The sequence below is a fragment of the Aquila chrysaetos genome, chromosome 24, assembly GCF_900496995.4.
Source record: "Aquila chrysaetos chrysaetos chromosome 24, bAquChr1.4, whole genome shotgun sequence".
Lineage (NCBI taxonomy): Eukaryota > Metazoa > Chordata > Aves > Accipitriformes > Accipitridae > Aquila > Aquila chrysaetos.
In genome coordinates this window covers 8,304,113-8,328,893 of record NC_044027.1, presented here as the reverse complement: position 1 = coordinate 8,328,893, position 24,781 = coordinate 8,304,113, and the positions used below count along the sequence as shown (strand labels likewise).

General features: G+C 58.4%; 1 protein-coding gene across 13 annotated transcripts in view; it reads left to right on the top strand.

Annotated features, from left to right (window-relative positions):
• The window catches only part of EXD3 (exonuclease 3'-5' domain containing 3), a 297,484-nt gene extending 273,522 nt beyond the window's left edge, over positions 1-23,962 (top strand). For all 13 annotated transcript variants that reach the window (XM_041119954.1, XM_041119947.1, XM_041119945.1 and 10 more), the window contains 2 exons: positions 13,990-14,083; positions 23,424-23,962. In XM_041119954.1, the coding sequence (XP_040975888.1) occupies positions 13,990-14,083; positions 23,424-23,743 (414 nt within the window). In that variant the 3' untranslated portion in view covers positions 23,744-23,962. The remainder of the gene's footprint in view (positions 1-13,989; positions 14,084-23,423) is intronic.
• Positions 23,963-24,781: the final 819 nt, after the last annotated feature.

The following is a 24,781-nucleotide window of genomic DNA, read 5'->3' as shown; positions in this document are numbered from 1 at the left end:
CAGCATCACTCCTTCCCCTTCTATTCTGCAAAATGTCAAATCTGCTTTCAGCCATTTTCCATCTGTGTGCTTGTGTGTTTGCCACTGCCTGAGCCCTGCAGGGCTGCAACTCTGGGCTGGAGTTGGAGTTCCGGACTGTCTTGTGCATGGGATCAGGGAGCCCTGGGCTGGGGGGTTCTCTGCCGAGATGCTGCCAGAGCTTTGCTCCTCTTCTCATCACTGTCACTGGGTGTGACAGAAATGGGTTTGCTCATGAGCTGCCTCTGCTCATCATGGCTTTTTGATGCAGGGCTCAGCGGAACCACAGGGCACAGGTTTGGGTTTACTCTTATGGGGCCGCTGGAAGGCTGCTGCCTGCTCAGCTCCCCCCCAGAAGTAAAAAAAAAATGTTGCAAACCATTTGGTTGGGGGAAAAAAGAGAATGAACCAAAAGGACTGGATGGGTTTTGCTAAATCCAGGAGGAGAAGGCTGTTAGGAGTCACAATGGGACTCGGAAGGGGGCTGAAGGGAAAAGTGACTTCTCTGTGGAGTGGCTGGTGACAAGCTCTAAGAAGGGTTATGCAGGGAAATGGTCTTGGCATTGGGATGCAGGGTGGGTATTGGCAGGGCAAGAGAGCCCGGAGCGAACACGTGAGCGAGAAGTGAATGAACTGGAGAGCATCGAGCCAGAAATGCCTCCCAAGGCAAAAAGGCAGAGCACAAGGGAAATGAGAGGGCAGGGAAAAGCTTGGTGTTGAATGCATGTGGAAGTGGTTGGAGTGGGGGTGATAGGTGTGGGGGTGATAGGAGTGGGGAGACTATACTGGAGGTGATGGGATTGGGGCTGATGGATGTGGGTCTGGTTGGTGTGGGGTCACCAGACTGAAGGTGGATGTTGTGGAGGTGATGAGAGTGGGTTGATCATACTGGAGGGGGTGGGAATGGGGTGACCAGGTGGGAGGTGGTGGGAGTAGAAGACAAAGCCTCCTCCATCAGGGGGTTGGTGCTGCCCAGGCGAGGGGAGCAGCCGCTCTGCAGGGGACCCTCCAAAGCACAGGCAGGAGCAAAGCACAGCTGCACTGAGCCAGCAAATATCCAGAGCCTCCCAAGTCCTCCGGGATCTCCCTTCCCAGGCTGCCAAGGATGCTGCTGGCCTTTCAGCATCTTCATCTCAGAGTAAGGAGGAGGAGCTGATCCTGTCAGGTCAGCTGGGCACGGGGTTCTGCCACCCACAGTCCTGCCCTGCTGGGGAAGGGGCCATCTCAGGGAGCAGAGCCCCAGCTCTGCCGCCACGTGGGTCGTGCAGCCATGTGTGGCAATGGGCTGTGCGAGCACCGTGCCTGCTTGGGTTTCTCCTGGACTTGGCGGATGGTAAAACGCAAACCGAGATGCAAAGTGCGTCCCTCTGTCAGGCTGCTGGCGAGCTGCCCGAGGGGCCCCGCGGTGTTGCAAATGTCGTATCTCTGCCTTAGGAGCTTTTCTTTCTTTATTAAACTAAAGGCTGGCTTTGGATGTTGGGGGGTCTGGGGCTCATCTCGACGCATGCCCAGGACATTGCACCACAGCTGATTTTTACAGGCTCCCGACTGGCAGCGCTGAGAGCCTGAACCAGTTGCAAGACCTCATTAAGTGCTGAGACTGGCATGCATGGGACCCTGGGGCAGCTTTTACTGCTCCACATGTCAGGGCTGGCGAGACACCCTTGCCTGTGACTTGAGCCCAAAAACCTCTGCCTGCCCTGCACAGTCATCCTGTGCTGCTCCCTGCCAGGTATTTGGGGAATCAGGGGCCCCGTGTGCCACTGGCGGAAGGGTGCAGGCTGGAGAGCCGATGCGGGGTGCTGGGAACCCAGCTGCAGCACTCGAAGGGTTCGCAAGTGTGTCAAAGCAGAAAAATGTGCTGGGAACAGCTTTGCCCTCCCTCTCTTTGACTCCTCCTGTGCACACCAAGCGAGGTCAAGTCCCAGTGCAGGCAGGGAGCCACTGCCTCCTCACCAGGCTGCTGCCCCTGGCCCCGCTGGGGTGGGCAGGGAGGTATTTGGAGGGCGCTGAGAACTGTTTGGCTCGTGGCAGGCGGAGTGCTGGCTGGCAGGGAGCCTTGCCTTCTCCCCCCTAGCTGTGCTGCATGATGGAGGGCTGGGAGGACAGATCCAGCTCAGCCCACTGCAGGGCTGTGGCTTTTCCCCGGGGGGGGGGGGGGCGTGGGGAGCAGGTCTGGGGGCAGCCTGAGTTGTCTGTGGAGCCAGGGCTGGAGGGAATTGAAATCCTCAGGTGCAGGAAAGTCCCTGCAGCTCATGGTGCAGAGCGTGACGGTGGTTTTGATTTTAGCAGAATTTAAGCTTCTGCTTCAAAATGAAAGTATCCAGCCCTCTCGGCTGTGGGGAGCACAACCCCCTGGGCACGTCCCAGCTGCCACCAGGCAGCTGAGGGGCCAGATCCAGCACCCATGGCTCTGTCCAGGGCAGGGGGCTAGCCGCTGGACCATGCTGGAGCTAGTTTGTACACTCAGGCTTTCCCCACCTTCAACCAATCCATCCTGCAGCCCAAGGCTTTGCCTGCCAGGGTGTGCTGCCCAGGAGGAACAGACAGACCTCCTGCAGGTGGGATCTGGGGAGGTGAGAAGGTGCGTCTATGGCCATTTCCCCAAGGGCCCACATTTGCAGTGTGGTGGCCGGGCAGGCCCATGTGCGGGTGCTGCAAATCGTTTGTTACCTCTGTAAAATACTGTGTTCCCTTCCTCGCCTGCCATGGCCAAGCTGGCAGCAGCCGCTTCCCCAACAGGCACCCACGCTCGGCCCCAAGGAGCCCGGCTGGTGGCACAGCCCGGCTCTGCTGCCCTTTGAGCCCAGCCTGGGGGTGAGCTCCTGCCTGGAAGTGAGTCCAGCAGGGGAGTGAGCTCTGCCTGGGAGTGAGCCCAGCCTGGGGGCTAATCTCAGGATGGGGGCTAATCCCAGCCAGGGGGTTAATCCCATCCTCAGGTCTAACCTCAGGCCAGTTGCTGAGCCCAGCCTGGATGCTGTGCCCAGATGGGTGCTGAGCCCAGCTGAGTTAAACCAGGGTGCTGAGCCCAGTTCAAGTGATAAGCCCAGCCCAGCTCAGCCTGGATGCTGAGCCCATCCTGGGGCTGAGCCCTGCGAAACCCAGACTGGAAGAAAACTGCTGTGCCTTGCTCTGTCCATCCCTGTGGGGTAGGTGACAGCCCAGCCCGGCTGCAGGACACACGCCCAGGGTTAGGGGGTTTTCCCCCCAAACCCGCTATGTCGAGGCAGCCTGGGCCCTGGCCGCACTGGGCAGCAGCACAGGCAGCAGACTGGCCCGGCTGGGCAGGCATCCTCCCTGGCTGCCCGGAGCCCTTGGGAAAGGGGGCACCGTGCCCCGGGCAGCCGCAGCCTCATAATGCCCATCTTGTTCTGCAGGCTGGGAGCGCATGGGGTGAGCCTTCCCTGCCCCTCCTCCAGCCCGTTCCCAGCCTATTCTACCTTATGTGTAGGAACTGGTTTTTCTTCCTGGGCTATTGTTTCCGCTGGATTGGTTAGATTGCTCCAGGCCTTGCTCAGATTTCCTTTCTCACGCTTTTTTTTTTTTTTTTTTTTTTTTATATTCCCGTTTTCTGCTCCAGCTTCTATTCTCGCCTCAATTAAAGCAGCAGGCGCTGCCCGGCGGGTGGGGGGGGGTCTCACCTCCTCCCAGCTTTGCCCCGACGCTCACTGTGATTGCCCAGGATGAGGGGCCAGGCTCCAAAATCATGTTGCTGTGCTGGGGAGTCTGCTCGTGGGTCAGAAAAGGCAGTGGACAACCTGCAGGCTACACAAGCTTCTTGGGCTCGAGCTGCTCAAGTTTCCATTTTTATGCAGCTATGTCCACTAAATCAATTTTTTGCTTTAGTAAATAAAAAGTGATGGGTCTGGTGCAGCCCTACAGTCTCAGGCATGGCTCCCACAGAGCAGCGTGCAGGGTGGGACTATAGGGGTTACCCCTGGGTGCTGAGCCAGGGTGGCACCACGTCCTTCCGATGCTGCCACCTGAGGCGAAGCTCATCCTGCTGAGCTTCAACTGCTGCTTCTGAGCGGAGTGGGGTGAATCCTGGCCCTCCTGGACCAGTCCTACCCCCGTGGCACAGATTTAAGGCCAGGCTTGAGAAGGGACACCTGCACCTGGCCACTGACCCAGGTGGTGGCATGATGTGAGAGGGCTGCTCTGTGTCTGCGGTGGGTTAGCTGTGATGAAGTGTTCCCAGCCTCAGCGTGGCTGGAGGACAGGGGAGCCTGGCCTGCAGAGATAAGTGCCTGGAGGATGTGGCTCTGCTACCCAGCTCCTTCTTTCCTGCCACACCACACCATGGACCAGGCAGAGGTGTGGGCAGGATGTCCCGGTGCCTCAGAAGACGCTGCCCTCTACCAGGAGGTCTGGCATGCCAACAGGGAAAGGCAGGCAGAGCGCAGATGGTATCTGGCTCCAGCTGGGGAAGCCAGCGCGTCCCCTGGGGGCCTCCGCATAGCACCGTGGGCAGGCTTGGGTTCCCAGATAAAAATAGAAGCTGAAACATGAGCCCAACTTCCCCGGCCGCTGCATCGACACCCAACTCTGCCTCTGCCCGTGCACCCGCACCCCTCTCGGCCACTGCGCCGTCCCCGGGGGCACCAGTCCGTGTCACCCCCAGGACTCCCCAGGGAGGGCAGAGGAGGAGGCAGCGGGGATGCAGGTGAGGATGCTCATGGACCAGATGGCCATAGCAGATCAGAGCCACGCAGCCACCTGGCCCAGGGAGGCCTCAGCCACTTGTATAGAGCTGAAAACTGCTCTGGGGAAAAGCAGAGAGCTTTTGGGGCACAGCTTCCAGCCAGACACAGCTTCAAGGGCTCAGTACAGGGGCAAGGAGAGAAATTCTCTGTCATGCATTATATAGATGGTCCCAGGACCTCAACCAGAGGAGGGGCAGCTGCCAGGGAAAGCCAGAAGGAGCAGGAATAGGGGCAGCTGTTGTCTTAATACATAATAAAGATCATTCCCTAAAGCTTGTCCAGCACCAGGAATGGAGGACGGAGCCCCGGGTACGGCTGCATGTTCAGCCAGGAGGAAGGTGCAGCAGCAGAGCTGAGGCTTTGCATGCTGCACTGGGGTTTCATGGGACCTGGGTCAGGCAGGAAATTCAGCTTCCAACATGGCCAACGTGTGTTTGGGTAACAAAGAGCAGTGCTGTGCCTGAGTGTTAATGATCTGAGTGTTGGACTCTAGAAAGCAAAGCTTTGGTCCTTTGCAGTTTCCAGCGCTCTATCACAGTCAGAAAATGTATCTCTGTGACCCTTTCCATTTCTGGTGTGAAACTGTGATGCTCCTGAAGGTCTGGGGGATGCTTGGTAGCCAGATTTCCATCTGCATTTTAGTTTTTGGGTGAGACCCTTTCAAATATGAGCTGGTGGGACATGGACCCTTGCTCTGTTTCCAGCACTGGGGCGATTTCAGAGCTCAGGTTGGATTGGTTTTTCCAGCCCTCACACTCATCAACCTCCAACATCCTCTGGCCAAGAGCTGAGCTCTCACCTCCAGCTGGATAAAACTCAGTAGCTTGATGAAGAGGAGCAGCAATGTGCCGCACTGCAGGGAGCTGGGCAAGTTAACCCTTCTCCTGCCATGGCGCAGGGTCCCCTGGGATGACTCGGGAGCAGACTGGTGCAGGAGGTGTGTGCCCTGGAGCCACGTGGTGCTGGTTTGCACACCCAGGAGGAGTTAACTCTCACCCCAGAGGTAGATATAAAGCACATTTTTGCAGGCAGGAAGGCAGCGTGCTGGCATAGGGCTGGAGGAACAGAGGCACTGGCGGTCAGGCAGGGAGGAGGGTGGGAAGGGATGGTTTGCCCACTGGTCCCCAGCAGCTCCTGGCACAGAGCTCACCCTAAAACAGAGGCTTCGGGGATGCTGCATAACCTCATTATAAGGCAGTTATTACTGGTTTGGCTTTGTTATTAAACTTGTAAGCGCTGGGAGCCTGTCCTGGAGCAGCACCCTGCCGTGCTGGGTGCTGTATAAACAGGGCTTGCGGCTACGGTGAAGGTTGGGTCAAGGGTGCTGTGGCAGCTCCAGCTTTTTGGAGGGGCTCAGCCCCCATCTCAGCAGCTCACAGCCCAGCTGGGAAGAAAAATGAGCAAGTGAGACTTGAGATGGCTGAAAGGCAGCTGGAGGAGACAGAGGGACCTGGGGTGGGGGGAGTGGCAGGGAAGAGGGGGTAAGCATCTTTTTTTTCCCCTGGGAAATTCAGCTTTGCATGTGGGTTTAGGTGTAATGTCGGGTGAGATTCTCATCACTGCAAAGGCCTTGAGGTACCAAAAAGGGCTTTCGGTGTCGCTGACAATTAGGCGCCGACTACCCAAGGCAGCATGATGGCGAGGCGGCAGCGGGATGGGGTTTGTGGTTAGGGACCTGCAGCCATCTGCGCGGCACTTGAGGGAGCACGTGTGTGCCGAGAGGAACAAGAAGCAGAGATCACAAACCCCTGGTCCCGTCCCTGCCGGATGTTGAGCCTGCTCTGGCAGCCTCCACGCATTATCTGGGGATGTGCTTGTGCTTCTCCTCTCCTCCCATCCTTGCCCTTCTCCAGGGGAGCTGACAGACCCCCCCAACCCCAAAATCACATCTTTTCTCTCGCTCGGAGCAGCTGCAAACTGGCAGGTGAAAATGGAGAGGGGGGGTGCTCTGACAAGGAGGCCACAGGAGCTGGGGTGCCCTGAAAGGGAGCCAGCGGGAGCTGGGGTGCCTGCAGAGCCTCTGGGGCTCCATCACCTCTGACCTCCCGTTCTTGCTGTCTCCCAATCTTGTCAGCAGAGGAGCTCCGCTAATTTGCCGGTTTCAGTGCCCATGGTTCGTGCTCCCAGACAAGCAAGGCCCTTCTAGCTGTCAGGTGAGCCTTTCCCAGAGCTTATGCAAATGATACTAATTAAAGGCATTCTTATCTGTTCGATTTCCCACACCTTTTGCCTCCGAGGGGGATAGAAAACTTCATGTTTTAACTCTGTATTTTGTGGCAGTCGGAAGGACTGCCTAGGGAAAGCGTTGGGAAATGCAGCGGGTCACTCCTGATGAGAAGAGCTGGCTTATGCAAGTGTTGAAACACTTTATTATGCATGAGAAACCTTCCAGAAACAGATGACTAATAGCAAAGCGGGAGCAGAGAAAGCAGTGGGAACGCAGTACCAGGCTGGCATGGGATCCCATGTCATCTTACCAGCTTAGCAAGGTTGGGCTAGGTCAGCACTTGCCTAAGAGACCTCTCAGAGTACCTGGCTGGTGATGAGGGAAGTGATGTTAATGATTCAATAAACAAAGCCCTTCCCTCTTTGTGAACCAAAATGCCCCTGTACGATGCCAGGAACCCACCAGCAGCCCCGTATTTCCACCAGCAGCATGTTACTTAGCTTGGATGGCCATAAAATTACCAGTGCTCATTGTGCAGGCAGGTCTGGTGGAGGATGCACAGGCTGCATTCCCATGTGGGACCATCACGGTCCATCTCCCAGCGGGGCTCTCACTGTGCTGTTGGCAGACAGGGCTGCCCAGGTTTTAGTGGCCACTCAAGACTGTTGTGTGCACCAAGAGCCATTGCTCACTGGGATGACCAGGCTAACACACCAGTGCATCTCATCTGCTGCTTGGGTGGGTTTGCTGGTACCCAAGGACAGATGTTAGACTATTTGTAACAGAGCAGGAGCAGCAATATGCACCTTTAGGATAACTAGGTACTGGTGATAAGAAGGTCAATGAGAAAAGCTCTTGGAATAAAGGGGAAGGGAAACAGCCCAGCCAGCTGCTTTCTGAAAAATCCCCTTGGAGATGCAGCTGTCCCAGGGGCCTGGCTCACTGCCGCTCTGCACCTAGAGGTGGCCTTTGCACCCACAGGGTGTGGGAAGCTCTGGCAGGTGGAATTGCTGAGGTTTCTGCTCTTTGTACAAGGACCTTGAAGGCGCTGCAGGACAGAGAGGAATCTGGCCCACAGTGTTGCTGTAGAGAAGAGTGTCTGAAGGTCAAAGCTGTGAGTGCAGCAAGGAGGAGCTGGAGACTTGGGAAAAGCGTGCAAAAATATACACGTAGGCAGATGAGCATGATCAACTCCTGACTTGTGTTTGGAATTTGCCAGGTTGTTACCTGGTTTTCTTTCACTGTCTTTCCCACCATCTCCCTCCTTGCTGGGCGGTCTCCGCTTTGGGTGATGGGCAGGAGGTCTGCTGGAGGCAGACCTGTCTATCTGTAACTCCTGGGCTTGGAGGCTGCACATAGGCAACCTGTGCTGGGGAGATGGCTGGCTGAGCCTGAGCATCCTGCGTGTCTGTTCTGGAAAGGTTTCTAGTCTTGATAAGTGCCTGAAAGAAACTCTTGGATGCTCAAGGACCGTGCTTTCACAACCAAAATGAGAGTTGCAACCTCCATCCGGAGGAGTGGCCCTTTCACCAGATGATATCCATCTCGGAGAGAGGGAAAGAAAGAAAGGGAAGAGGGTAGGCGGTGAGTAGGAAAAGAGATATCACTCCAGGTGGCTGTTGAATAGTCTTGTGATATGTCAAGCAGAAGACGCCCAAGGAATTGTCCTGACATGAGCTGCCCTGAATTGCCCCAAAGAGTTCACACCGGGCACTGTTGTCCTTTACAGCTGATTTTGATATACTGAGGATTTCCCAAGCCAGAAGCTCTCCAGGCAGAGGGCTGTGTCTCACCAGTAAAACCCTTGCCAAGGAGATCCCTTAGTGATGTTGGCCCATGACATTTCTTCAGCAGAGCAGATGGAAGGAGCCCTGCGAGCCCAGGGACCATTTTGGGAACAGCTCCTCTGGGCAGAGCTCAGCATCACCAAGCTGACTCTCAGAGCACTTTGGAGATGCAGTTCTCCAGGGTATCAAAGGAAGCAGATAAACTGACTCCACTGCTGTCTGAACTGCTCATCTTCCACGTGTGTTGGGCACCAGCCTATGGACCCCAGGTGAGCTCATGCCACCATCTTCGGCCAAGCTCATACTGGCTCCCAGGGTGCTTTTTGAGTCCAGAAGGTTTGGATCCTGTTGTCTGCTGGACTCAAGTTTTCTTCGAGCTTCTCAACTTCCTGGGTGGAGGCCCAGAAAGGGGATGGGATGCTGAGATGGCCCCGGAGCTCCAGGCTGAAGCATCCAGTCCCTCAAGTCCCGGGAGGTTCGTGCGTCACTGCTGGTGAAATCCCCACCCAGGAGGGCTGGGAGAGGCAAGGATCGTCCTAAACAAAAACAAGCCACCGGACGGGCTGCCAGTATTGCAAAAGGACATTTCACCTGCCTTGTCCTCCTCGGCTGCGCAGGCAGGGAGAGCCTCGCTGCGCGGCAGCTGACCGCTCGGCCGGGGTGGCTCCAGCTGCTGGAGCTGGGGACAAGCCACCTCGCCAGGCTCAGGGACCACAGCAGCACAGAGATCCCCGCCAGCTCTCCTGCTGTGACATCACAGTGAGACATGACATCACAGTCCCGGTTCAATGACATCACTCCTTCTAATCCCTGTGTCACAGCTCTTGGTCGTGACATCACAGAGCAGGCTGGGCTGCAGAGTGTTCCTCTGGGTGCGATGGATGCTGGCACGAGGTCCCAGGGCAGGAGCATACAGGTGCAGGTGTGACGGTGCCCAACACCCGGGTGCGGCACCTCAGTCAGGATGCCCAGATTGGCGCAGGGAGAGGGGACAACAGTGAGGGACCGCAGTGAGGACCAGAGCTTCATCTAAGATGGGTCGCACCTGCTCCTCATCCTTGACATGGACATGGCGACCAGGGCCTGGAGAGGCAGGGGAACGTTCACAGCCATCCCCACCTGCCCAGAGAGCCTGAATTCGGCACCGCCCCACCGGCCCTCCTGCTGAGCGGGCAGCCAGCACAACGGGGGGATCGGAGCGGGGATGCACTCGCCTGGCTTTGCCCGGCCGGCTGCACGTGTGCTGTGCGGGGGCACCCAGCACCTGCCCGGGAAGGGGCTGATTCACACGGGGCGCTGGAAGCCGGGCTGCCGTGGGAAAGCGCGCCCGCCATGGCTCCCGAGCGCCAGGATTGCTTCAGCGGGGGTGCAGCCAAGATCCATTTCACAGAGGGCAGAGCAGATCTAGGCTGGGATTTACCAGTGACTAAGCGTGTGCTGGCAAGGGCTGCCCTAGCGTGAGAAAGGCAGCGCTGCTCCTCCTCCGAGGTGTGCCCGCTGCCGCCCTGTGACCCGCAGCCCTCGGGGCCACCGGGGCACCCCACCATGCGACAGGAGCACGAGTGTTGGTGGGCCAGGCAGTGCTATGAGGTCTGTGGGGGCTGCAACTGCCTGGCCCTCTTCTCCCAAGCGGACTCACCCCTTTTCTCCCCAATGGACCAGCACTTACACCGGCCACGTAGACAGGCAAGATGGCGTGAGCAGAGAACCTGCGGCTCACATTGTCCCCAGGGCAGGGCTGGGGCCTGGGGCAGAAGCTGCCACCCCCACCCTGAGCTGGGCACAGGGGCTGGGGGGGACCCCCGAGATGTTGTGGGGGAGAAGCCAAAGCCTTCCCTGTCAGGTTGTAACCCCTCCTCGCAGCAGCTGCACCCCCCAGGCAGTGTTCCGGGGTGCTGCCATCTCCTGCTGTCTCACCGCCACAAAGATTTTTGCCCTTACTTACACCCCACTTCATGGGGTCCACGACTAATCCTGCCATGATGGATCTGGGGAAATAAAACCTTCCCAAGGAGGAAAAACCCATCCCTCCCCCAGCAGAGAGGGTCCCCACATCCCTACCCTTAAAAAAAAAGCAAGACCCACACAAAAAACCGCTCCGCAACCCCAGGCAGTGACGCTGAGATGCAGAAGGCTGCAGGGAGCGGTGTCTCCAGGCCGAGCATTGAGCCCAAGGCTACCACCGGCGCCCACACAGCAGCCACTCAGCCTGGCCTTATCGAGGTGGCAGACTGCCCTGCTCGCTTCATCTCTTCTGGCTCATTTTGGCAAGGCATTAAAAAATATTAATTGCAATTTTTTATTACAGCTAATTGGCACTGCTGCTAAGTGGCTTATCTGGCTCCTGAGCCCGCCCCGTGTTTTTGGGAAGCTGAGGATGGCTAAGCCCTGGAGGCTGGGGAGATGGTGTGGGGCACAGAGCCTCACGGCAAGCGTCTGGCAGCCCTGGGCGAGTGGGAAACACCAGGCTGCCCCTGGGCTGCCAGGGCATATCTGGCCCAGGGAGGTGGATTGCCCCTAGTTTACGACAATAATGAATTTTAGAGAAGCAGAGGAATTTGCCTGAGGTCGCTCCGTGCACCCAAGCGGGAGCCAGGAGCCCATGCCCAGCATGCTGGCACTGCTGCCCAAACACCGTGGCGTGCTCCAAACTGCCAAGGCTGGGTCTTAAGGTGGATTAGGTGTTTGTGATGGAGGGGAGATGAGCCCATGCCCACACAGGGTGCATGTCCATGCCTGGCAGAGAGGGCTGGGGAGGAGGGTGCTGTTTGCCCCTTGGGCCCCCACTGTGCCCATCCTGGGTGGCAGCTCAATGGCCGGATGGTTTGGGACCTCTCTGGGAGCCTCTGACACCCTGTGCACCTGGTGCAGCTGGTGCTGCCGCTGTGCCCAGGAGGTGCCGTCCCACATCTCTCCCACTGCCAGGCTCAACTCCCTTCTCCAGCATGCAGCCCCTTCCCCTGCTGTCACTGTCCGGGGTAGTGGGGCCAGCCCGGCCAGAGCTTGGCACACATCCCTGGGAGCTGCCCATCACTTCTGCCTGCCTGTTGCAATCCCACAAATCCCAGCAGGCACCCTGTGAGCCACACGAGAGCTTTGGGTGCCTGCCAGGGTGGTGACATCAGTGGCTCCAGGTCCAGTCTGTGCAGGCTGGGACGTTCTTGAGCCTCAAAAAGACCGTCCCATCCTGCAGCATCAGCACTGACTCCACCATCAGAGCTGGCAGGGGTAGGAGCACAGCTCCACTGGGCAGCAGCATCGGGGTCTGTCCCACAGCTGAGGGTGACATCCGCCCTAAAAGAAAGAGCCTGTCTGTCTCCTTCCCTTCTCATCCCTGGATCCATCCATGCTTCTCTTCCCTTTTTCTCAGCCATCTTTCAGGATGGATCTGACCCAGCTGATGATGCACTGCTGCTGCAGGCACAGCTGAGCCTGTAGAGAGCTGAGAGAAGGGGAGGCTAAGGTGTGAAAAGGAGCCAGTGAGTTCCAGTCCTCCTTAGTCCAGACAGCTGAAGCCTGAGGAGATCAGATCCAATCTGATGGTATCGCGTGGCCTCCATGGGTTGCAGTGTAACCCTCCCTCGCGTGAGGCTGGCAGTGAACTCCAAAGTGACGTCTCCTTTCTGATCAGATAACTCCAGCGGCTGCTCCGGCTCCACACAAATTCAGGTTCACTCAAATAAGATCATCTTTCTGTTTCCCTGGGGTTTCACCCAGTTTCATTTCCCTGGGTTTGAACATGAGAGCGAGGAGGGTGCTTTGCCCTGCACAGGGCAGGGAAGGCATGCTCAGCCCCCCACAGCACCAGTGCTTGCTACTCGCCCCAGCGTGAGTGAGGAGGAGACGGTGAGTCGGAGCAGCGCACAGGGGTCTGACCCACGTTCGCACGAGTAGCAGTTGTCTGATGCTTGCTGTGAAGATCAGGGGATTGCTGCAAAAATCCCTTTTAAAAGTGGTGCAGCAGCTTCCACGGCATTTGGGTGCTTTCAAGATTGCACCTTGTCCATCTCTGTCTGTCTGTGCTGCTGCTCTGTGGGGCTGGAGAAGCACAGGTTCAGGGACCTAAGCCTGGGCATCCTTTTATGGCCAAATCATGCCCGGGCTGGGGAGCGTGTACCGGTTTTGTGGAGGCTGCTGGTGGAAATAACCTCCTCCTGCTGCAGAGCAGAGCCAGGACATGATGGCAAGCTCATTTTCAAACAAATCATCCTCCCCCATCCTCCTTCAGGCAGCTGTGTGGGAAGAAGGGGCATATTGCACCTCGCCATGACCCCAGTGCTGCTCCAGCCAGCACGCCACAAACCGGCAGAGCTGCCGCGGGCCCGCGCCAGTGCCCGGTCAGGAGGTGGAAAAACATTTCTGGTTTCAACAGGCTTTGGAGCAAAGCCCCAGGCAGGGAACTTGTTCTGGTCGGTGAAGTTATGCACCTCTCTCCCTGCTTGCCTTCGGTGCAGTGTGCTCGAAATGCTCCGCAAGCAGAAAACAGCCCCTAAAAACAAATAGCTGATGAAAGGTGTTGCGGCACATCCCAGTACCCAGCTCCCGTCCAAGCAGGAAGGGGGAGAGGAAAGCAAAGCTGTCAGGGAGCCGGCTGCGATGCTCCCAGGGAGATTTAGTGCCAACTGCTTCTGGGCAAGCAGCCGGCTGCGGGTGCTCCTCGGCAGTGGGGTTTGGGGAGCTCCTTGAGGGGTTTGGTTCCCTAAGGGCCGGCACCCGGTGTGTGCAGGCACTTGGAGACCTCTCTGGGTGCGTTTAGGCAAACCAAAGGTGGAGTTAGAAAATGAGACTCGGCGCTCGCGGTGCTGTGGCAGAGCCAGGCCAAGCACAGCTGATCGAGACCCCAGCGTGTCTCAGGGTCCATGGCTGTCCTCCATAGCTTCTGTGAGACAAGAGAGAACAAATCTTGAAGCCACAGCCCAAACTTTGGGTGTCTGCTTGATGTTTTAAGGCAACCTCAGTTTCTGGTGTTCTCTGGCATTGTGTAGGGCTGGGGGGTGAGGTCTGCTGGGGGGGTGGGCAGCAGTACCAGCAGCCTGGCATGAAGGTGTGGCTAAGAACTGTAAAGATGGAATGCCTCTGGAGAGGAGGTTCTTGTGGCTTGTGAACCCCCAAATTTGTGTCTGCTGCCATTCTGCCACCCTCCTCTCAGTAGGACATGCCTTGCCTCAGTTTCCCTCTGCCATGATGCATGCGACAGGAGACTGCCCAGCCTCTGCTGGGGGTGCCCAGTGTGTGGCTGTGTGCTCCAGGCAGGCAGGAGATGCCCGGCGAGCATGGCTGCCTCTCACCAACCTCCCACTCTCTCTTCTTCCAGGTGTGCAACTGCGACAAGTACCTGAAGATCTCAAGGGAGAGGATGAGGCAGCTGGTGGAGGGCAGCAGGCAGGCGCCGGGGGATGGCGGTGCAGGTAAGTGGGTGGGCGCCGATGGCCAGGAGTGATGCTCCGACCCCGGCCCCCTCCCTGCGCTCCCACCTGGGACGAGCAGGACCGTCCCGCTTGGGCTGGGGAGACCCAGCCACCAACCTGCCGCTGGGCACAGACCCACAGAGCTCTTCTGAGCCCGCTTCGTGCCTGGTTGAGCTTGCTTATACAGAACACAGCTCCCAGCCCTCTACCCCGGCTGCCCCGTGCTGCCCTGCGAGGCACTGGGTCGTGCATGGGATTGCCCAGCCCAGGGTGGTTTGGTGACACGCCAGCAGTGGCTGAAGTGACAGCCTAAGGCCGTCGCCGCCTGACATGGCAAAAACTTGGGCTGCAAAATGCCTCCTGGCTGGCACTGCTGATGGTGCCTTTCTCACCTGCACGGTGCCTCTTAAACTAGGTCAGGCTGCGGGAGGAGTGAGTCAGTGCCGCCCGCTCAGCGAGGCTCCGGCGGGTTCGGCATGGAGGTAGGCTCCTCCATGCCCTGCCCCGAGCTGCATTGATCCCCCGCCATGCTCCTCCCCACAGGGAGCCACGTTTTGGTGGTGAGTGACACCCACTGCAGGCATGCCAGGATGGAAACGTGCCCCTCCCGCTGCTCCAATCCAGCCTGGGCTCTGCTGCCAGCCCTCGCATGCCTCACTTGCCGTGCCTCAGTTTCCCCATCTGCTTGATGGGAGAGAGCAGTGTGAAGCAGCAGCTGCCAGGCGCTCCCGGCTGGCTGTGGCTTTGCTGGGAACCCCACGTGTGGCTCTGGGGATGAGGGACGTGGTGGGGCCACTTTTCCCATGGTGCCGGCAGCCTGGGAGCGCTGCACTTCCCAAAAGGCTGGGGCATCCTCCCCAGCGGTTTCTCTGGTGAGGGCACTCGCTGTGTGTGTACCTCGCCACCAGCCAGGCCTGTTCAGCCAGTTTTAGAGTATGGGAAATAGAAATGCTGTGGTTTGCGTTCAGCCATGTGAGTGGTTTCCCCTTCCCCCTTCAGGATGGGGATGGTGGACGTGGCGGGCGTCTCACACAGCACCATTGTTTCTCCATACAGACTCTTCAGGGACCCCCTTGCTCTACCCTTTACACCATGTCTGCAACACCCCATGTCCCCATCATGCCACGCAGCCCCTCGCTGGGTCCCCTGTGTCCCTGGGGGCGTCTCATGGGGAAGGTCTCCTGTCTGCTGGGCTGGGTGGGAGCCCTGCACCAGGCACGTCAGGCATGACCTTATCAGGGAGCATCCTCCAACGGGGAGCATCCTCCGGCATGGTGCGGTCAGGGACCCAAGATGCCACAATGTCCTTGGGGAGTTGGTGTTTTGCTGCAATGGAGACATAAAATAGAAGCTGTGATTCCTGGGCAAGTGGGCACAGCTGGGCAGGTGGCACCTGTGAAGTGAAGACCCCTGGGGACTTGTCAAGGGGGTCCCTGGGGTTCCGGCCACCCTGTGGTTTCCATTTCTATTCAGATTCTGGCCGGGGCTGCTGGGATTACGAGCATCAGTGTGACCTCAACTAGGTTGTCCCCAAAATGTCCCACTTTGGGTCAAGTTTTGTGGAAGAGAAACAGGGGAAGGGTTTTGATGACAATGTCCTGCCATTGCTTGGTGGGGACAGCAATGGCGGTGGTACAGGCTGGGCAGCCGAAGTAGGTTCATAAGGAAAATCTCAGTTGTTCCCTGATTTCCTTCACATTTTCCTTCTGGAGGGGACTGGTGGCAGGAACCAGCTCTGCCCTCGGCCATGGTCCAGCGCATGGGGCAGGGAGTTCAGCACCCACAGCCCCCAGCTGCTCGCCCACACCAGGACTGGCCCCTGCTCTGTGACTGCAGCCCAGGCCATGTCATCTCATTCATGCCATGGGACATGGATTCACCCCCAGGACTGTGGCCAGATGCTGCTGCTTGGCAAGAAAATGCTTCTTCCCCCCTCCTGTTTCCCAGGCCGGGGAGGAGCAGGCAGGTGCAGTGGGAGCCACGAATGCCGGGGCACCCGTCAGCTGTGGGTGAGGATGGATCCTGATGGACCAACACTCGACATAAGCCTGCAGCTGCCCAAGTGGTCCCAAGTCCCGGGGTCGGGCTGCAGACAGGCTGGGGCTGCTCACATTTTGGCTGCAGAACTTGGGCCAGTGCCACTCCGTTTGGCTCCTGGATTTTTATGGCAGGGCTTCCAAGTGATGAAAGGCAAATTATTCATCCTGTAATAGCTCACTCCAACTTGGACCTAGGACTTTCCCAGGTTTTAGGGAACATTTTCCCTGACACAGCCACATTTTCCCTGCATGAGGCCTTTGATGGAAGTGCTGGAAATAGTTTCAAGCCTGGACAGCTTTGCCCTGTGATGCCTTTTTCCCAGTGGGATGCTCTGAGCAGCTCTGGTGCCTGGAGCAGGCAGGGGATGGGGCAGAGAGAGGCAGCAGTGCTGTGGGTCACTACATGGCACAGGCAAGACCTCGCTGGAGGCTGTTGGCAGCATGTGGGCTCCCAAATGACCCAGGGGGATGGGATGTGTCACAGGCTCTCGTCTGGCCAGGGGAAGCTTCTTGCTTAGTCAGTGTAGTAAAACTATCCGGCACAGGGCCCCGGTGCTCTGGGGATGCTCTGCCACGTGAAATCTGGTCCCTGGGAAAGGGGAGGATGGAGCACATTGGATCTGGTTAGGATTTGCTGAATGGGAAAGGCTGCTTTAATCATAAAATCAACCCTTACCATCTGAAACATTTTGCAAAACATGAAAACAACTGGTCCTTCTTTCCTTTGGGCTGCGCTGCTAACCAGGCATGCTGGAGCCTCTGCTCCATGTTGGAGAGAGGCAGAGGAGCAGGCGCAGCAGCTGGGGGTGCTCAGGGACCCCGATGCAGCACTCTGGGGAGCCCCAAGTTGGGTGATCATCCTCCCTGACCAGCTGCCAAAGCTGGTACTCGAGTGAGATCGGCACTACCCATCTTCTCTTCCAGTGTCACATCCTGCAGGTGCAGGATAAGCCCTGGGCAGCTCCGCAGGCAGCTGGAGGAGCAGCTGGGACATCCCCGTGCTGGGTGGCAGGATGGCATGGGGCTGGCAGGGCTCTGAGCAGCCCAGCTGGGGCACCCGCCTTGGCCCCACCAGCCCAAGTAGTGACTCAGGCTTTCTTTTCCTTCCTGGCCCTCGGCTCCGCGGTGAACCTGGCTGAAAGCTGGCAGAGGCAGCGTGCAGGCAGGCGGGAGGAAGAGCCGCAAGACCACAGCATGGGGAAGGCCGTGCAGCAGTTCCAAGTTGAGGTGACACCAGTACAGTGCCAGGTCCCTCCTCTACGGCTGTGCACCGGGACAGCTGAGGGCATGGGCTGGTGGGACCTGCTTCCCTTAGCCAGGGGCTATGATGCACAGCAGGAAGAGGTCACTGTGTCTCCAAAGCCTTAAGGCTGGATGCAGTTTTTTCCTGCCGTGCTTCCCTGCTCTACAGCATTTGGCTTTGCCGTGAACATCGCACTCGTCTTACTATGTGGGAAGGGCAGACGATCCCTGTGCTGTCCCAGGAGCACTCTTGCACCCATGGAGCAGCCTGTACCTCCTCACTGCCTCACACCAGACCCAGCATGCAGGAGAGACCAAGGCACCCTGGGTGCCTCAGGCTGCTCTGCACGCTTCTGCAAGGATGGGGACGGGTCCCCGACAGGCTGCACCCAAGGACCCAGGGGCTCCCCAGCCCCCTTCACGCTCAGACCGGGCAACCCCATGCATTTAGGGTCTGTTCCCACTGGGGTGCAGTGGGGTAACGGGAGCATGCTCATGTCCGTACCTGAGTGGGGCAGGAACGGGAACTGAGGAGCTGCAGCATGGGGCTGGGAGTGGGGGCTGCGGTAGTGAGACCGGCCAGAAACACCCCCCAGACTTGGCTGGGTCCCACTCTGCCAGCTCCCCCTCTTCTGAAGAATTTTGTTTGCTCATATGAAAAACCACTGCCAGGCTGGGAAGCTGGTGACATGTTTGTGGCTGTGGGTTTGCAGAGCTCTGCGTGTACCCGCTGACAGTGGTGTTGTGCCAAACGCTCCCCGGGCAGGAGCTGGGGATGGTTTGGTGCTCCTGCCCGGTGCTGGGCGCGGGAGCCAGCAGGGTTTTCTCCCACAGCGGCACAGGGAGATGATAGCAACTGAAGGTGCCTCTTGCCTTGAGCTCATCCTCCCTCCTCCGCCCTGCGAACATCTTAAGATCGTGGCCAGGCTGCTGCAGCCCAGGTTGCACAATCCGGGGTCCTTTGTCCTTTGCTTATCTATCTGCCTTATTGAGGAGGGAAAGATAACCAGGCATCTTCAGTGCCCTGCAATCCAGTGCGTTTCTCAGGCTCATAACTCCTCTTATCGGGTTCGATCTCTCACCGCAGCAAGGTTTCCCATGCACCTTTGTACTCCAAGAATGCTCCCAGGTCTGCTTTCAGCCTTGTGCAAAGCCTTTACGATGTGCGCTTTCTCCAAAACACCTCAGCCTTAATTGCCTAATTACGGACGAGTCTCCTGTGTGTGTGGCTGCAATGACAGCTGGGTGCGGCTGCCGAGCTGGGAGAAGGGCTCTCAGCTTGCACAAGCGCTGCCAGACCCGAGTGCCTCTCAGGAGGTGGCAGGAGGCTGCGGTTCCTGCTCCAGAGCCGCAGGGCGAGCGCCAGGTCCCCCGCTTGAGCCAGCTGGGACAAGTACCCGGCTCCTTGCCCCAAGGCCTTGGTCTTAGCTGGGGTGACACAGAGGGACCTGGGCTAGAAACGGGGCCTGGGGGGGAGGTTTTTGTGCAGAAGTACCTGGCTCCCCTGGGGAGTTTGGGTTAGTGGAGAGTGCCCTGACACTGAAGCCCCGAGGGTGCCCAGGGCTCACGCACGTGGGGACGGGTTGTTTCCAGCCAAATCAGGGCTGTGTGGTCTGGGGAAGGGGAATTGGGCACAGGTTCAAAGGAGGTTTGCCCTGATCCTGCTCTGTCCTGGCTTCCCAGGCCCTGCTGTGCCCCGTGTCCCGCAGTGGGGGGTCCCAGTGCTGTCCCAGTAACGCTGACCCAGGACTCCTGTGTTGCAGCTGACAGAATAGGCTGTAGGGACTATAGGTCACTGGTGTCACCATCATGGTGGCCTTTCAATGACCCCCACACCGCTAAGGGCCCCTCTGTGGGCAGGGGAGGGTGCACATCCCCCTGCCTGCTGGAAGCAGCCCGTGCCCTGTCCCATGTCCCTCCCGCTGGGCTCAGCGCCCCCCATCCATGAGCAGGACCTCACAGTGGGGCACGCGGAGCTATGGCTCCTGTCCCATCCCTGCCTTTCCTGGGGTCTTTGGGACAAGTCACTTTGCCCACCACAGCCCCCCTGTTGCAATAGTTCTCATCCAGAGCTCATGTGGGACCGTCCCTGGATGCTGCTGTGCCCTTGGGGCACACACCCCTGGCTCTGTGTCCCCTCGGGTGAAGGTACTGTTGGTTTTCAGGCACCAAGAACCATGCAGGGCTCCAGGGCATGAGATGTGGCTTTGGCGTGGGTCTTCCCCACTGTCACGGTGCTGGGGGCTGGGGGCTGAAGGAAGGGGATCCCTCCCAGGCTGGCGGGGCTCCTGCTGCACCCCACCTCGCAGACCGAGGGGCCAGCCCAGCTCTGGGGCACGTGGCAGTGGTTTGGGCACAAAGTGGGGCTGCTGCGGAGGTGACAAGTGCATCATGTCCTGGGCTGCAGAGGTGGGATCCCACTGCTGAGGGTAGCCTTGCTCAGCCCAGGGATGTAACCTGATGCAGAAATAAGCAGAATTGGAGTCCTGCAGTATCCCCTTTCCCCTGGACATTGCAGCACCCGCTGGAAGTCCTGGGTGGGACAGGGGACAGTTTATACTATTCCCATGGGGTATTAATTCCCACGGGCGAGCAGGGGTAGACAGATGCTGGAGATGTGAGTGGGCAGCACGTGCAAGGGCAGGGTATGGCCGCAGCTTGTGGGGAGGGCAGGACGAGACAGCTCTGTGCTGAGCAGGGCTGCTGGGCTGGGGACAGCACCAGGGGATGGGGACAATCCTTGCTGCCTGTGGAGCTCTGCGGCACTGACACGTGTGGGTGCTCAACCCCAGGGTGCTGGGGGGGCTGCAGGAGGGCTCAGCCTCCCATTGGGCTCTGTCATCCCCAGTGTGACCCAGGCAAAAGGGGGAGAGGTGAGCGAGAGGCAAAAGGGCTTTTTATTTTCAAGATGTTTTATAATGGGATTATTAGTTCCCAAGAGGTGTTTCGAATTGATTTGGTAAGGAATCACTTTCATTTCTCCTCCGCAGAGATGCGGTGGGAATCCAGCCTTTGGTGCAAACAGTCACAGAGTTCTGGAAACTGTAGATCTGAAAAACTCCCAGCATGCTGGAAGGACGCACTCGGCTCCCCTGGGCCCCACGCACCCCACACATGCCTTTTGCTCCATCTACAGTGTAACTCCGCGGTGCGCAGCATCCCGGTGAGACGAGCTGCAGCCCCGTGGGAGCAGCGGCTCTACTAGGGAGGGGTCTGCCTATCTTAAGGGGGTGAAAGAAACCCCTTCTTCAAAAAATCCCTTCTTTTCCCCAGGAAAACCTTTTTTTTCTGGGGGATCTGACCTTTTCCCAGTGCGGTTTTCACTGCGTGCCCGGCTGGCACCCTGCGCCTGGCGCCTGGTGGCCCTTTCACCACAGTGGCAATCGGAGGGCAGGCATCTTCAAAAGCTCTGGAAAGAATTTGGTGGGAGGGGGAGAAGGGGTTTTACAAGCTCCCATTCAAAAATGGTCACTTTGAAGTGATGTAGCATTTTCAACCCTTTGAAGAGCCACAATAAGGAGGGGGCTGGTGCAAGCGAAAGGCAAAACTACTGGGTGACTGTCACACCCCTTCTGCCCCCAGGCTTTTAAGAGATGAACTTTTCCTCCCTGCCTGCCTTTTTCTCACAAGCCCGGTGGGGGTGGCATTGGGGTGTTTGGGGGAGCTGGAGGTTTCACCCCCCCGCCATGCAGAGGAGGGGATCTGCAGTTGGTTTTGCCCCCCAGCAGCATGGCAGCTGATGGAGCATGTCAGAAGGGAGAGCAAATTGCCTGGGATTCCTGCAGGAGCATCAAGCCTCCATGCCCTGGCGCTGGCAGGGCTGGGGTGCTGCAAGTTTGGGCTGGTGAATTTCTGGGGGCCTCCGTGGTGGGGAAAGGTGTTCATGCAGCATAGGTGCTGGCTGCTGGCAGTATCATTTCAATTACGGTTGGATCTAAAAGTCCCAGCCAAGATGCCGGTTCCTCCCATCAGGGTCCTGGAGGCACATGCAGAGGCCTGGTGCTCGAGAGCAGACACGATGAATAGAAAAGGGGAAGAAAGGCAGATTTGTGTCCATGTGTTACAAACTGAAGATAAACAAGTGATAGCCCAGGGTTTTGCAGGGAGTCTGTGGTTTGTGTGCTTGGAGGCACATCCTGCAGCTTGGCCTTCTCGGCGAGCTGGTCCCTGCATGCCCAGGCTGAGGCCACCCTGTGCCATCGTGTAGCACAGGGCAGAAGGAGGCAGGGATGGGGCGAGGGCAGAATCTCTACCTCCTGCCATGGGGATCTGCCACCCACTGACAGGCTCTGTCCCAGAGAAACCCCTGGGAATGGGGCTCTTCCTCCATGTCCCTGCTCCAGCCAGCTCAGGGATCTCCTGAGAGCAGCCCCGGTGCTTTACCACGTGTCAAAAATTGGAGAAAATGGGAAATTGAGGTCACTGGTTTTAATCTGAGAATGGATGTTTGTGTCTCAAGCAAACGCAGATGATGAAGGAAGGGCATATCCATGAGTGGAGCTGCAGGGCACTTGCCCAGGGCACAGCAATGGTGAGCCCAGGTCTTGGCTGGTGGCTGGGACTGGGCTTGGGACTGCTTCCCCTCATGTTGTGGCAGCGGCCCCCAAACCTGTGCTGCTCCTAGGCTGCTGTCCTGTGGTCCGGGGCTGATCTGCAAAACCACCCTCAGAACATCTGCAGTGACAGCCTTGACCCTGAGTGTGTCTGTTTGTCTGTTGGGAATGGGGGACCACTGTGCCCCACCCCCTTGGGCTGGTCATCTCCTCTGGGGAGGTGTGGAAGGTCCTGGGGGGCTCTCGGGAGCCCCCCTGAACCAGGGGCTGGTGTGAGCTGAGCCTCCCACACCTCTCCCAGGCTGCGGCTCTTTCTGCTCGTGCAGCAGCAGGTCCAGGCCCTGCCAGGCAGCCATGGGGTAGTTCTGCTGAGACGGGGTGGCTGTCCCAGGGCTGTCCTCAGTCTTGCTTTCCCCCACAACAATCACCAGCATATCCGCAGCACTGGGATGCAGGGAAGAGCCAGCTGGGAAGGCTGGTGTCCCTCTCTGTCACAGCTGGCTCCTGACCAGGCTCCCTCTGATCCTCAAAAGGGGCAGGCTGGATGCCCCAGAGGTGCCGCTAGAGTGATGCAGGATGCCTTTTGTTGTCTTAATTGATGCCTAGGCAGGACAAGCCCCCCCCCCTGCCAAAAATGAGTCATCCCACAGCAATAACTGCAGCCAGCGTCCCCGAATGCCAGGCATCCTGATGGATGGGAGACAGCTCAGCCCTCGGCTTCCGCCGCCCGGATCCAGCGACCTGCTGTGCCCCGGCCACGGGCAGTGAGAGCCTGCATTGAGCTGCCAAAAATGCCGTGGAGTTTGTGGTGCTTGGTTTGCGATGGCAGCGATCCGCCTGCCTGGTGGGGCCAGGGCTCAGGGCATGCGGGGACAGCTCGCAGGACATGGCCCCACATTGAGCCCCACGGTGCCCCTTGCCCAGGTTAATGTGACGGGAGGTGGATGTCACACGTACCCCAATGCCCAGCATCCTCGGGCAGGCCAGGAGAGTTGGGGGTGTCATAAGCAGTGCAGACAGCTATTAATGGTGTTTTTTTCATTAAAGCAGCAGTAAGGGCTTCTCTTGCTGTTTGCTTGCCCTGTAATGTGGCTCAGGGCGGGCACAGCCCATCTTGGAGAGTAGCCTTGCCCGACCTGCGACAGGGAGGCAAAACCATTGCACCCAGTACAGCACTGGTGCAGTTACCCAGACTGGAATAGCTCCCAAGACCATGGCAGACCCCATTGCTGCCCAGGCAGCAGCAGGACATGGTGGAGGAGGTGCCGGGTGGTTGCTGGGGAGCAGGAGGCTGGACAGGTGCCATGCTCAGAGCAGGCAATTGGTGGATGCTGGTGGCCACCTTTTCCCAAATTCATGGGATGCTCCTCCCCAAGATGCAGGGCAGAGCCTGGACTCCCTGCAGGGATGACAGGCCCCTCACAAGGGTCATTCATGTGGCTGAGCACAAACGCCACTCATCACACCAGTGCCTGATGGTTTATCTGCTGTCTCCTCTCCCTGCAGGCTGCCTGGCAAGGAGCAAGGAGAAGCCCAGCCAGAGCTGCGATGCTGCCATGCCAGCCTGCAATGCAGCCCAGCCTGGTTACACCCTGCACAGTGAATGGCCTGAGGGACTGGACCAGTGCGGGGCGTCCATAGCGCTGGCAGGGGGCACGGTCCTGCAGGTTGCTGCCATCCCCCCTGGGGTGCTGGACAAACCCGTGGTCACCGACTTCTACTGCTGCACCCGCTGCGGGAAGGTGTTTTGGGAAGGGTCCCATTTTGGACGTGTTGTCTCCCAGTTTCAGGATGTTCTTGTCACTGCTGGGGATGAGCATCTGTGAGCTGAGCTGAGGGATGGAGACTGCAGGGGTGAACCTGGAGACTCCCCGGTGAACCTCAGCAGGTTTTGGGCTGTGGGTTTGCAGTGCGAGGCTGGAAGTGGGGGGGCTCTCATTTCGGGATCTGCCATGGAGGGGACTGTCACATTTGCACTGATGGTTCATGACAGCGCAAAAATACATGGCCTTCATGAGATCATTAAATCAGAGATGGCCGGGGAATGGACCCTTTGCTTTATTTCTGCCTCCCTCCAGGCTGGGCATGGTGAGAGGGTGGCAGAGCTCTCCAAAACATCACTCAGGCAGTGCTGAGCCCATGGCACTCATCAGTCCCCAGCACCCTTGCCCCAGTGCCGCTCTACCGAGACACTTGCATTGGGGAGCCAGGACCCACGTCCCCAACAGTAGCACAGGGGAGAGAGAGCATCTCCGGTGCCCAGAGTGCTCCCCAGCCTGTGGGACACATGTCACTCCACGACCCGTCCCCAGCGTCCCCTCTCACCCTGGTCTGGCTCTCCCAAAAGCTCTCCCAGCATTCCTCGGAGGTGAGGGGTGGGTGCAGGCGTAGGGTTCTGGGGGGGCGCTGAGCACTGCTGGGCAGCCACAGGAAAACCTCTGGGTGCACCACAATGCCTGCTGGCACTCGCATCACGCCACGCTGGAGCCAGGGATGCCCCAGCAGAGCTGGACTGGTCTGGGGTGGGGGTTCCCGTTGGTGCCAAAGCTATTTGATGGGTCCATCAAGCCACCCTGCCATGCCTGGGGCTCTGTGAGGCATGCACAGGAGTGACAGTGAAGTGTGTGGTACCACCACCAGGACCCAGGGTCAGCAGTGGGACTAGCCAGCATCCAGAGGAGGCTGCACGGGCCAATGGGGGGACCAGGCGAGGCAAGGAGACCAGCCGAGTTGGTCCTGCAGCTCTGGGCACTGCCATCCGATGCCTCCTGGTCCAGGGACAGGCTTAAACCACTCCACCCTGCAACTGAGGAGCATTTGCAGAATTCCTTCTCTAATCCCAGTTAACTGCCAGGCCCTGATGT